The sequence below is a fragment of the Gopherus evgoodei genome, chromosome 2 (genome assembly GCF_007399415.2).
Source record: "Gopherus evgoodei ecotype Sinaloan lineage chromosome 2, rGopEvg1_v1.p, whole genome shotgun sequence".
NCBI classification, from domain to species: domain Eukaryota; kingdom Metazoa; phylum Chordata; order Testudines; family Testudinidae; genus Gopherus; species Gopherus evgoodei.
Genome location: NC_044323.1, coordinates 261948626 through 261962182, shown reverse-complemented (window position 1 = coordinate 261962182; position 13557 = coordinate 261948626). Strand labels below are relative to the sequence as shown.

General features: G+C 40.3%; 1 protein-coding gene across 3 annotated transcripts in view; it reads left to right on the top strand.

Annotated features, from left to right (window-relative positions):
* The window catches only part of LRP12 (LDL receptor related protein 12), a 76656-nt gene that overhangs the window by 30512 nt on the left and 32587 nt on the right, over positions 1-13557 (top strand). For 2 of the 3 annotated variants that reach the window (XM_030553689.1, XM_030553691.1), the window contains exon 2: positions 4327-4383. The exons of the other annotated variant lie outside the window; for it this stretch is intronic. In XM_030553689.1, the coding sequence (XP_030409549.1) occupies positions 4327-4383 (57 nt within the window). The remainder of the gene's footprint in view (positions 1-4326; positions 4384-13557) is intronic. 3 annotated transcript variants of the gene reach the window in all.

The following is a 13557-nucleotide window of genomic DNA, read 5'->3' as shown; positions in this document are numbered from 1 at the left end:
TTTAATTAATATTTTATTAGATTTAAAACAGAGAGAACTTTAAGTGTATTTCTTTAAAACTGAAAAATAAAAAATGCTAAACATGAGAAACCTCATTGATCAAATAACTTCCCTTTTACTCAAATTCCATTTTAATGTCTATAATTTCAGGAATTTAAGAAGATGTTTGGTATTCTAATTTTTAGTGAAAATTACCATTTTATTATCAAATATCTTGATTTTTGCAGTGGATTAACTTTATGGCAGAGCCATTCTGACATCGTAGTTAAGGTCAAATAAGGAACTCTGCTGAAAAGATTTAATTAAGCTTTGGGGAGTAACGAAGCTTAAATGGCATCTGGTGTAAGTGTACACATTTTTTTAGTTCCTAATAAAAAGGAAGTATGTAGTATCCTGGTCAGGTCCACAAGACTGGTATTTCATATAATGTGTAAACAGGTATATGGTGAGGAAAATAATAGCAAAATACCTACCTTTTGAGTCCATTACTCAGACCCATTGGACAACTACATTTTCCCCCACTTCCAAATGAGATCCTGATCTTCCCTGTGTTGGTGTTTGGAGGGTGGCCTGTTTGATATTAACAGAGATCACATTTATCTGATGTTAAACTGGTGGGCTGAAGGACTCATTTAGAGTGGAAGATGTTAGAAAGGAGGCCCTGTTTTGGATATTAATTTAGTTTATGGTGTTTTCTCTTGAACCAGTGGTTCTCAACCTGCAGCCCATGGGCAACTTGTGGCCCAATCAGCACACAGCTGTGCCCCATGTGACATCCTCATGGCTATACAGGTAGTATTGGATGCTGCCCACATAACACACTGTAGGCTGCCTGATCTAACCTCATTACTTCCAATTTATGCCCTATTGTGTGGTCCTGACAAATCCTATCCATTCTTGGTGTGTACAGCTATTTTAAGGATTATACATTTCCACTTCTGTTTGTTCCTGACAGTTTAAGTAAGCAATAAATAGCTTTCTTAATCTTAAATCATTCTCACTACATTTTTTAGATTTGTGTTGTTGTTTTCTAAATTCCTTCCAGCTTTTCAATAGCTTTTGATATTGTAGATGTGGTTTCATCAGAACTATTACCTTCTTAGTCTGTAACATCATGTTCCTGTATATTACTTTGGTTTTCTTCCTTTCTCAATCTCATTGGAAAAACAAGCTCATTTATTGTCTAGATCTTCTGGATATTGCTGTGTCTGAAGTCTTTCCTGTCCGCTGAATGAGTTTTGGATGATTTTTCTCCCAGCTTGGGCTTGTTTCAGTTCAGACAAATACCTTTCGGTTTTTCTGTCCATATTTCTAACCTCTGTAAATGCATTCCTTTTCATCTGTTCAACTGTTCACTTTGCCTCCAAATTTAATAACATTTACAAATTTAATTTAGAATGCTTGTTACCTCTACTTAAAAACACTAATGAAAACACTGAATAATCCCTACTGCAGTTCACTGTAATTGAAAACAAAAAGGTTAATTATTTAATAATAATGCTTTTCTAATAATTGTTAAACCAATAGAAGAAGAGGACAAAGTTGGTTTGTGCTCCCATGGGGCCACCATACCACCATGTCACAAATACACCTCTACTCTGATATAACGCAGTCCTTAGGAGCCAAAAAGTCTCACCGCCTTATAGATGAGACCGTTCTGTCGGGTCCAGTCTGGTACGGTGTACTGGTAAGAGCCGTTACGCCGTGCTGGACTGAACCAGCTTCCCTGGTGGTAATTTAAAGTGCCTGGAGCTCCAGCCGCTGCAGGGAGCCCCGGGCCCTTTAAATCACTGCCGGAGCTCCGGCAGCGGGGCTCGAGCGGGGATTTTAAAGGCCCAGGGCTCCACACAAATTTGGATATAACGCGGTAAAGCAGCAGGGCTTGGGCGGCACTTTAAAGGGCCCACGGCTGCCCATTGCTTTACCACGTTATATCCAAATTCATGTTATATCGGGGTAGAGGTGTAACATTACTTTAAAGCAAGAGTGCTGCTTACAGCACAGGCTCAGAAAAGCCAACTGTTATTTTAAACTTTACAAGAAATTCTTGTGCCTCATTTATTTTAATGTGAATATCTAGATTTCCCTCTATGTAAAATGGAGGCAGCTTTAAAATATAGCCTTATATGACACATCAAATTTAAACTTTCTTGTAGCGTGGTCAATAAAGAATTAATTATGGCAAAGAGTTCTGTGGCACCTTATAGACCAGTGGTCCCCAACCTTTTTGGCTGGCGAGCGCCAGCCGAAGGACCACTGCAGCGGTGGAGCACCCGCCGAAATGCCGCCGAATTTTGGTGACATTTCGGTGGCGACACTTCTCGATGACGTCACTTGCCATTGACAAGCAGCATCAGCGAGAGGCGTCCCCACCGAAATGCCGCTGCAGCATTTTGGCGGGTGCTCTCCCGGGGGCCAGGACGCAGGCGCATTAAGATGCCCCTGCAGGCGCTGCATTGGGGACCCCTGTTACAGACTAACAAATGTATCGGAGCATGAGCTTTCATGGGTGAATACTCTTTGCCGCTTTTAAAGATCCAGACTAACACGGCTACCCCTCTGATACTTGACACCATGCAAAGAATTATTTGTGGATTTAATTTTTGGATATGGGTATAGATATTCCTTTCAATTTTGGAAATCGTATTTGTTTTACTGGACTGAAACTATTCATCATTAATGAAGCCTTTGAAAATTTTTAATTTTTTTTGTTGTAATATGGTGTTTCTTTAAAAAAACCCAAACACACTCAATTTAGAGATCTTTGGATTTTGCTAGTATTCCTTGAAAAATATTACAAATGTTATTAAACTATAAAAATATTGAAATTTTAGTAACCTTTCCAATAAAATTCACAAACTTTAGGGAAAAAAATGGAAAATGGATCCTTTTCAAATACTGAGAAATGGAAACAACTTAGAAATTCTTTTTTTCAGTGTTTTTTCATCCCAGCTCTAGTTATTAATAGAGTTTTTAATACATGATTGTGCAGTTTTCTTGGGAAGTGAGTGAAAAAATAGTCTCCATCTTTGGTGTTCCTTTGCTATCACACAGGAAGCATTTTTTTGTAACTACTAAACACAGCTGTTGAGCACCGAGATGTGTTCTTGGCCATAGGCTTTCCAATTTATGTTAGAATCTTCAGAAACACATACTTTCTCCTCATACTTTGTCTTGTTACTTTTTTATATATTTTTCCAGTAGTTGACTAGAAGAACCCTTCTGCCCATCTCTTCCCCTCCCCTTCCACTCCTCCCCGCAACGTAGATTCTGAATTAAGAACTCAGCCAGATCTTTTTGGTGTTGAGTCCTGTTTGTGGCTGCAAAACTGTCTTACTGGTTTGGTTCAAGCTATAGGTTCCTTTATCTGATCAGTGCACACCATTCATCAAAACAGCTGTCTTGCATGATCTGCAACTTCACGTATGGTAAATGGGCTGCTTCATAGGTATGTTTGATTGTTAGAAGGCTCCAAAAACAATTGTAAAGGTTAACAAAAATTGCAGCTGAAAGAAAGGGAGAGTGAAAGTTCATGTGCAGCAGGGAGAAATGCACAAAGAATCAGAGGAGTAGAAACAAAAAAAAATAAATATGTACATAAAATGGGATGAAATGAACAAATGCAAAAAAACCCAACATGGAGAGGAACAAATTCTATCCGAGAAACTTTAACTTAAACTTGTAACATAATGTTGCAGAGCAGTGGCTGGCAATAAAAATATCCTTTTTTCTTGGCCCTCAGTTTTTAATAACAGTTTTTTTCATACAGTCTTTGCATGGCACATTTAATTTGCAGTGCACATTGGTGTCTAGTCACTGGTTAGATCGAAATTTATCTTCTTGGATAGATGAGCAGGCAGCATTCATTAGCAAAGTTATCTCTCACGGATGTCTTTGTTTGCATAACAATTGCTTTCCTTTTTGTTTCTCTGTTTAAAAAAAAGGCTCATTAAACTAACTTCCCCTGAAAAACAAAACGATTGAAATAAAGCAAAAGTGTTGCAGGAAATCCAAATCCTTTTTTTTAATGTACGGGAATTTCTCAAAACCCAAAAACTTACCGGGTTCTCCCTCCCTAATTTTCCAGTTTATTCAACCACTCCATACAGACTGATAAAAGTGCATTGTTTTCCTCATAATTGTACAATAGTTGTGTTTTTCTAATCTCTCTCAAAGGTGGTGTTGTAGAAGAAGCCTAGGATCTCAAATATTGAATATTAATCAAAGCAGCTCAGCTTGTTCTTTCTCTTTTCTATAGAAAGGTATCTGAAGAATTTTTACAAATTTTATCTTGGAAATTAGTTTATTCATTATGTTTAATTTTAGGAAATGGTGCTCTTGCAGAACATTCTGAAAATGTGCATATTTCAGGAGTATCAACTGGTAAGTCATTTTTTGTAATGTTTAAATTTCATGCATGACTTAAATGGTAAATATTGAAAGCCACCTGGTATCTTAAGAAGAGATATTTGGCTATAAAAATTATTACTGCCTTTTGCAGCATGTAATAAGGAATGAAGCAACTGGAACATGGAAAAATTCTCATAAGATAAAATTGATACCTGCATGCTCATGAACAGATTATGCTTTTCTAAGTGGACTGCTTAATTATTTTTCCGTACAAACATTGAACTAAGAGTAAAGTTGGTTTAAGTTGAATTGATATTTTCTTTCCATAGCAAAGTTTTTTTGTGAAATGAAATTTATTGAAATGTAATTTTGGACACTCTTGCTATCAAAGAATGACAAATCCAGAAGTTATACATTTTGCTTGATTAGATTGACACAGTACCTGAAACTACTGTTCACTTGACTGCACAGTTTCTTTAATAAAAAGGAAGAAAAATTTGCAGCTCATGAAATTGAGGAACTGATAGATGCTGGTATAATACAGACCATAGTGTGGACAAGCAGTGCTAAAGGGTTGCTACACTCCCTTGCCAATATACTATACCACAATCCTGCCATCTAATTATTATAGTTCTTGGGTCTTTCCTGAGGAGTAACTACCATTCATGCTGAATTGTGTGTTTGAGGTGTGGACAAATGTCCACAAAGGACTAGATGACACTCAAGTAATCTTCATTCAATCTTCATAAAAGGCTATGTCATAACATTTTTCCCAGATCTGGACCTTAGCGTCCAAAATATGGGTGTTAGCATGAAAACCTCCAAGCTTAGTTACCAGCTTGGACCTGATAACGCTGTCACCAGCCAGGGATTTTTACAGTGCCTAGGTCACTGTGGTCTCCCCCAAAACCTTCCCTAGGGGACCGCCAAACTCAGATTCCTTGAGTCTCACAACAAAGGGGAATAAACCATTTCCCTTCCCCTTCCTCCCCTCCAGGTGTTCCCTCCCTGGGTTCCTGGAGAGATACACAGAAGCAAGCTCCGTGAATCTAAACAGAGGGACTCCACCCTCCCTGTTTCCAGTCCTGGAAAACACAAGTAACACAAGAGAGCTAATCTCTCTTCCCCCCCTCACCCAGAGGGTATGCAAAGTCAGGCTAGTAAATCTAACACAAAGAGATTTTTTTCCCCTGACTTCTTCCTCCCACCAATTCCCTGGTGAGCTGCAGACTCAATTTCCTGGAGTTCCCACTAAAGAAAAACTCCAACAGGTCTTAAAAAGAAAGCTTTATATAAAAAGAAAGAAAATGACATAAAAATGGTCTCTCTGTACTAAGGTGACAAATACAGGGTCATATTTGCTTAAAAGAAAAAAAATGAATAAACAGCCTTATCCAAAAAGAATACAATTTAACACATTCCAGCAACTAGACACATGTAAATACAAAAGAAAACAATATAAACCTTATTGTTTTACTATCTTTGTACTTACAACTTGGAAACAGAAGATTAGAAAGCCAGGAGATAGAAAAATCACTCTCATAGCCGAGAGGGTCAGACATAAGACAAAGAACTCACACCCAAAACTTCCCTCCACCCAGTTTCCTGATTGGTCCTCTGGTCAGGTGTTTCAGGTTATTCCTTTCCAGGTGAAAGAGACATTAACCCTTAGCTATCTGTTTATGACAGGCTAATAGATTGAAAAACTGTCAGGTGGGCTGTGAGCAGAGTTTTGCATGGCTTATAAGTATATTTAGGATATTTGTACTCTAGAGAATTAAGCCACTGGTAAACATACAGATGAGATAACACTTATGTAAGGACCAGTAGTGCAAATTGGCTGTTTGGGGTGCAGTTTTACCTTGCAACCATCTCTTTGCAGTACTGCACAGTTTCCATTATAGTTCCTTCTTGGTATCTATCCCACACTTTCTGGCACATCTGCCCAAAGCAGTGGTGGTGCAGTGTATGCACACCCCATGCCCCTTTGAGGTGGAGTGAGGTTGTGGTGGCACCTTGGTTACAGTCTATCAGACTGTCCTGGGCTCAAAACAGTGCAGCGCAATGGTAAGAGTCGGAGTGGCTGCCCTGGGGTTCAGGGCTACGCAGCCTAGTTGCCAGAATCAATATAGCAGCCCTTGGGTGCAGGGCTGCACAGGGAAGTGGCCAGAGTCAGGGGCTGCCACCAGCTCTCTGGGGCACGTACATTCATCACCCAGTCAGCCGAGTTCCAACCACAACACAACTGACTTTATATGAATGGGAGATACCATTTACTCTGCCTCCCTGGGCTACTTCCTACTGTGGTTCTAGAAGCTATCATCCAGGTCTCCGGGTAGATCCCTGAAAGTCGAACTCCCACTAGTCAACTATAGCTAGCAGGTCTCTGGTCTGGTACCCGAGTTCTTTGGTTCCCACTGTCAAGGGCTGTAGCTACTCCTGGCCTGGATCATCCACTGAACACGCTTCCTCATCAGTGGCCAGTCCAGACTGAGGTAAACTGCTCTCCTTTATACTAACACATTAGTTGGAGCATGCCCGGCAGGGTCTGAGGGACGGGACTTCCTCTGCCCATAGTACAGGATTAAACCTTTCTTGTCTAGTGTGGGGTATGCCCACCCCATCACAAATTACTTATGGGAGACTTCAAAGAGCATCCTCAGAGCCTGGTAAAATTGAGGGTGAAGAGATCTAGCTCCTATAATCTCATGGAGAAGCTCACATTTGTTCCTGAGAACCAGCACCTTTTCCAAATTGTCTTTTGAGAATGGAGGCCAGGATGTAAACTCAGGTTTTGCTCAGTGAAAGAGTTTACAAAATTTGAAAACACTATTCCTTGGTGGGTTTTTGTTTTTTTTAATTGTGATATAGTGTCATGTGATTAGGCTTCTCATTTTATATGAAAATACATTTTTCTTTAGGTACGTTTCTGATCAGTTGACCCTATCCATCATACTACTTATTTTATTCCTATTGCTTGTCAGGTGATGACTTGTTAAGTTCAAATTACAGTAGACCTTTGTCTGTCTGTCCTGGTGCTGCTGCATCATCAATTTCCTCAGAATTGGTATGCAAAGTAGTAGAGTGCTATGCATGTTTATGGCACTGTATAAATAATAAATAGCACAGAAGTTTACAGCTCTTGTGTATAGTCATTGTTGAAAATGGGGTGGACCCAGTCTTACAAAATGTGAAATCTCATGCCACAATTTTTTGTTAACTTCCAGGAGAAGAAATCCAGGACCTCATTCCTTTTCTTCTTGTGACAACCTGCATCATGTGTCACAATTCAGGGGGTGAAAGCACCTGCTGCTACCCATTTTCATGTATGGATGGGTAGAAAGTGGTGGAGTCTTGGGTTAGTCCCCTAACAATCTGACCAGCGCTGCTGAGCCAATGCAGGGGGTGATCTGAGCTGTGCTAGGAAAAGGGAATAACACAACTGTCTCCGTGGTGTTAGTGCAGACTGTAAGGGTACGTCTACACTGCAATTAAAAACCCTCGTGTGCCAGCTGACATGGGCTTGGGTTAAGGGGCTGTCTAATTGTGGAATAGATGTTTCGGGCTAGGGTTGGAGCATGGGCTATAGGACTCTGTGAGACGGGAGGATCCCAGTGCTTGGGCTGCATGCTGAGCCCGAACATCTACCCCACAATTAGACAGCCCAAGTCAGCTGCATGGGCCAGCCATGGATGTTTAATTGCAGTATAGACATACCCTAAGGCAGAGGTGAGCAAACTACGGCTAGCCCCTGCTGTCCTCCCTCCCCCACTGTCCTCCCTCCCCCGCAGTCTCAGCTCACTTGCTCTGCCACCGGCACAATGCTCTGGGTGGCAGGGCTGTGAGCTCCTTGGGCTGTGGTGGTGGTGGCAGCAGTGGCGGCGTGACCCGGCTTCAGCTGGGTGCGGTGGCTGTAGCGCCGCCAGCTACCGGTGCTCCAGGCAGCGCGGTAAGGGGGCATGGAGCAGGAGGGGTTGGATAAAGGGAAGGGGAGTTCAGGGTGGTGGTTGGAGGTGGGGGTGTGGATAGGGTTTGGGGTAGTTGAGGGGGAAAAAGGGGTTGAATGAGGGTAGGAGTTCCGGGGAGGCAGTCAGGAAGGAGGGGGGGGTTGGATGGGGTAGTCAGGGGACAGGGAGAAGGGGTGTTTAGATGGGGTAGGGGCTCCGGGGGGGGGGGGGGGCTGTCAGGAATGAGAGGAGGGGTTGGATGGGATGGTGGATGTCCAGGGATGATCAGAGGACAGGAAGCGGGGGGGAGGGGGATATAGGAGGTGGGGCAGGCCCACAACCCCCCTCCCCTAACTGGCCCTCCATACAATTTACGAAACCCGATGCAGCCTTCAGGCCAAAAAGTTTGCCCGCCCCTGCCCTAAGGGGCCTCCAGCTCCTGAGGAGTAAGAGAGCAATATGATTCTTAATTTTTGTGAATGTCAGTTTCCAAATATGTGTATTCCCAGCTGGAAACAATAAATAAATACTTTAATTTACCTATTACCTTCTTTCTCCTAAATGTGCATGATGGAGATTTTTCACTGCAGATTTTTTTTTTAGTTTCCTTGCCATTGACATGCTTTCTGCACATTTATCTCAGATTGTTTTGCAATATAATGTAATGATTAAAAGGAAAAGAATGGAGGTGAATTAAAGAATAAGTTCTGAAGAGAAGAAAACTGCCAATTGATCATCTGTACCCTGTTTTTAAATGGTCCATGCCTTATACTGCAGATGCTTGAAGTATGCACTTAAATCAGTGAGGATAAGGACATACTGCACATGTACAATATCTGCCTTTCAAACAACTACGATTGTATTTTCAAAACTTCTCCCCCCAGATTTATTGTTCCTCATTGAGGATTACATACACCAGTGAGTCAAAACAAAGTAATTTTATTAGGAAATTTGAAAAAGACAAAGCAGCTTCCTTAAAGCCAGAAAACTTGTTTTAAAACATTTGCAACTGGTGGACAAAGGCTTTTGCCCTTTGATCTTTTCAAATTCAACTTTAAACTTAACTTTGGAAAAAAAACAAGCGTGAAACTTTTTTTCAGAAAATTATGATTGAAGAGGGGTTTAGAATGAAATGGCTGTCTTGACTTAATCTGTAGACTTCTGATGCTGGTATTCTAAAACTGTTACTAAGCTATGCTTTAATAGCATAAAATACCATGATCCCTGGTGTTTTTGTTAATAACAGGTTATGTATGTCAGACTAGCACTTGCTCCTTAATATAAATGAGCATAGCTTTTTCAGCATAGTTTAAAAGAATCATATTGTGTTCTTGTATGAGCATTTTTTTTGCGTGTCAGCAGCCACTAGTGTAACCAGTGTTTGGACCTTCAAAAATATCCAGGTGGGGGAGAGAAGTGCCAGTCTGGAATTCTTCAAGGGGCATTTCTTCAGTAAATAACACCTTTGGTAAATAAGTACTTACTGAAAGACTGGGGAGTTTTTTTTTTTTTGTTTTTTTTTTTTTTCAGTATTTCAACTTGTTCATATGCTTCTTTGAAAATGTATTTTGTACAATATAGTTAATATTGTTATCTTATTCCGAGTGATGACTGAGTTCCCCCCTCACCCCATTTGTGTGAGTCATTCACATGGCAACATGTGAAAGAAATATATTTTTTAAATTTATAAATGTCCTTATAGAAGCACACACATTGGAAGGGGGTAGATGTAGTCCCTACAAAATTCTGTACAGTTTTTTTTTTAAATTGTCTAGATTGCAAGCTGATAATTATCAGAGGGGTAGCCATGTTAGTCTGGATCTGTAAAAGTGGCAGAGTGTTCTGTGGCACCTTATAGACTAACAAATGTATTGGAGCTTTCATGGGTGAATACTCACTTTGTCAGATGCATGTGATACAAGCTGATAATGGTGACCCTTTACAGACTTGATACCTCAGTTTCCCTAGAAACCAACCCAGGGTTACACTTGTATTGGTTTTATTAAATGCCGCTATCAGATTAAACAGAAAAGGGATGGAACTTATTCATGCACCGCACACATTCATTGCATTTGTACCCTCATGCTCCCACACACTCTCACAGGCGGAGAGTTACCGGAGACAGCAGAGGAAGCTGAGAAGCCAAAACATAGTAGATCTGGTTGTCCGTCTGCAGTTCCAAATCTGAGCTAGCAAGCAGATCAAGAAACCAGGGGTTTGTGTGCATGCCTTCTTCCTTTTATTGGAACTAGGTGGCTCCTGTCACGTACACAGAGTTTCTCTTCTGTGTCCGTCACCGAGAAGCATTCCCAGGCCTCGTTCCTTTCATGCATACTAGGTTCTTCTTTTCTTTACAGCACCCCATGATTGCCTTCTCAGGGCAGATTACATCAGACACACCTGGCTCTTTTCTCCTTGCAGTCCCACACACTCCATTGTTCACACTCTCTCTGATTGCCTGATGGAATATTGCAAAGCTTGGAGGTTTATACAAGTGGTAACTGAAAAGGTTACAAAGCTAGCAAGTTACAAAATTTAAAAGGCTATGCTAACAATAACTGAAATTACAAAGTTTGCAAAAGGTTACAGAACCTAATGGTCATACTAACAATGATTGAAAAGTTACAGATTTCACAATCTCATTCTACAGGATTGAGCTGGAGGCTTTACATATCAGACCCATCTTTATTGTGAAATTGAATTTACTTTCGTTTTTACAAAGCCCAAATAACCTCAGCTTGTACAGTTTTAACATCTCTCTGTATTGGTATTTTTTAAAAAAATGTTGTTTTTTTAAATCATTCTCAATGTGCCTTGTTTATAAACATTGTTTGAGAACATTGTCAGTTTTGCAGTGCAGATGGTGGCCAGTGTTTTAGCTGTCTCCTCCAGCATTTCAGCTGAAGTTTTTTTCAGCCTGTTCTAGAGGCTGGTAAATATCCTCCTAAAGACACTTTTTTCTGGCTCCTTTCCCACTTTAACAATCCTATTAAATCTGAGTCAACAATTTCTGATGATTCTCCCCCCCCCCCCAAAAAAAAAAGTAGGGGGGAGGGGCACTGAATCCTCCCAATTTTTTCTTTGAACTCTACCACAGTCTTGGTCTTCTGTTCTGTTTTTGCTATAAAACACTTTAAATCCCTTCACATTTCTTACTCAGCTGCATCCATAGCCTTACTGTGTCTAGTATAATGCAAACATATTTGATCTTCTCCTGGTTCACACTTGTAGCTAATATCTTTATCTTTTTAACTAAACTTCTTCTATTATTATAAAGATAAATCCATAATCTGCTATCGCTTGCTCTTGTGATATCTGTTTTCCCTGAAATGTTGCTCATTGTTACATCAGATAAGTTTACTTCTCTAGTTCTTGCTAGGTAAGTTTAGCTTTGTTTTTCTTTACTATTTTGATATTGGTTCTTGCAAAGCTAATGTATCATGATGTTTCCAGTAACTCTTTCTTTGCTTCTCTTCTTCATTCACCTCAGGCACTCTACTAATGGTTTAAAGTGATTCCTGACCTGGGGAGATGGTAGACTTCTATGGATTGGGGATGTGGGGGAAGCATGGAGCAGAGGATGGTAGTTGTGGAAATGGGGAAAGCTGCTTGACCCTATAATGTGTACTTAAAGCTACCCATAGCAGTAGTCCATATGTGCAGGGATGCAGACTATGGCAGCAGCCCATCCTATCCAGCTTGTCTTACAGCAAATTACTTCAGTCATCAGAGCACAGTGTGGCCCATGGGGCACCTTCAACCTAAGCAGAAGGTAGCCTTATATTTACAAGAAGGAGGGGCAAAAACAGCAGGAGATAAATGACAGGAAAAATGAAAGGTGGTAGCAAAGGTGCTAGGAGTGGTGGGGTGGAGGACAGCCATCCACTAGTGGGTTATAAGGAAGGGAAACTACACAAAAATGTTGGGAACCACTGGGATAAGGGAACCTGAAAAAAAGCTATCCAACTTCCATGGCAGTGTATCGACAACTGTATGGGACAAATGTAACCTCATGCGCTTACATATATTTTATAATATATTGCCCCCTCTAACCATAACCTAATACAGTTGCCAGTATCTCTCCTTTTCTTGTCCCGTATCTTGCTCAGCTCATTCCCTCCTGCTGTTTTTTTCTTAATTCACACAAATGCCCAGAAAGCTGGTTCCTTGTCCTATAATCCTAAACCCTTGTTTTTTTACCATCCTTTAAGCCACACAGTCACTTACTTAAAGGGGCAGTGTCAGCCTGAAAATTGTATTTGTACGAAAACTTTGTATCCAGTGTAGTTACAGATAACATCTCAAGTCATCTAAAACCAAAAAGCTGTTATGGGTAAAAAATATTCCCTCTTACCAATTTATTTTCTGCACTGTGTGTACTAAGTGTAACTGTTTCAGTTACATTTCTTTACTTCACTCTCATTCACATGTTCATAGCCACATGAAGAGGTGTTCAGGGCTTGTCTATATCTGGAGTTATTCAGTAACAGCTGTTGCTTTTTAAATTCACACTCTGCCTTAATCCAAATTAACTTTGAAGTGTGGATGAATGAAGTAATGTTCTTCCACACATCCTGCTCTGGGGTAACTACCATTAGCGGCAGTCATAGGTGCACACAGAAAAGGGGATGGGAAGCAGGAAAGATCCAGTCTGTCTATTATAGGAGCTCTTGTAAATACCCTTATTGTCATCACCAAGGCCTCAGTAAAGTATTTATTAAAATATTTTCTTTAAGAGAATTTAATACGCCTATTTTTTCTACCCAAAAGTATAATATTTAGAATTTAGTTACTTGTGTTTAAAAAAAGAGCATGTCTTTGTTCCTGCCATTTAATATCTTTCTTTGGTACAGTAGCTGCCCTTAAAATTGTATATCACTTTGAAAAATTCGTTTTTTCCCTTAGTGAAATTCTCCCATTGTAAGAAGAGATTTTTGTAATCTTTATTCCCTTTCAGAATGGTAGGGTTTTTTTTGTTTTTTGGTTTTTTTTTTGAAGCACACCCATTGTACAGTTAATAATCCTGATTTCACAGCCCTCTCTGCTGCTTTGAAAGTTTTTGTTTACATTTGTTCTTGAGAATAGATGCATAGATCTGTTCAGAGATTCCAAAGATGGAAGGGGGTCTATTGTGATAATCTCATCTGATCTTCTGTATAATGCAGGCTCCCTAGAACTCCCCCAAAATCATTCCTAGAGCATATCTTTTAGGAAAAACATCAAATTTGGTTTTTAAATTGCCAGTGATGTGGAATGCACC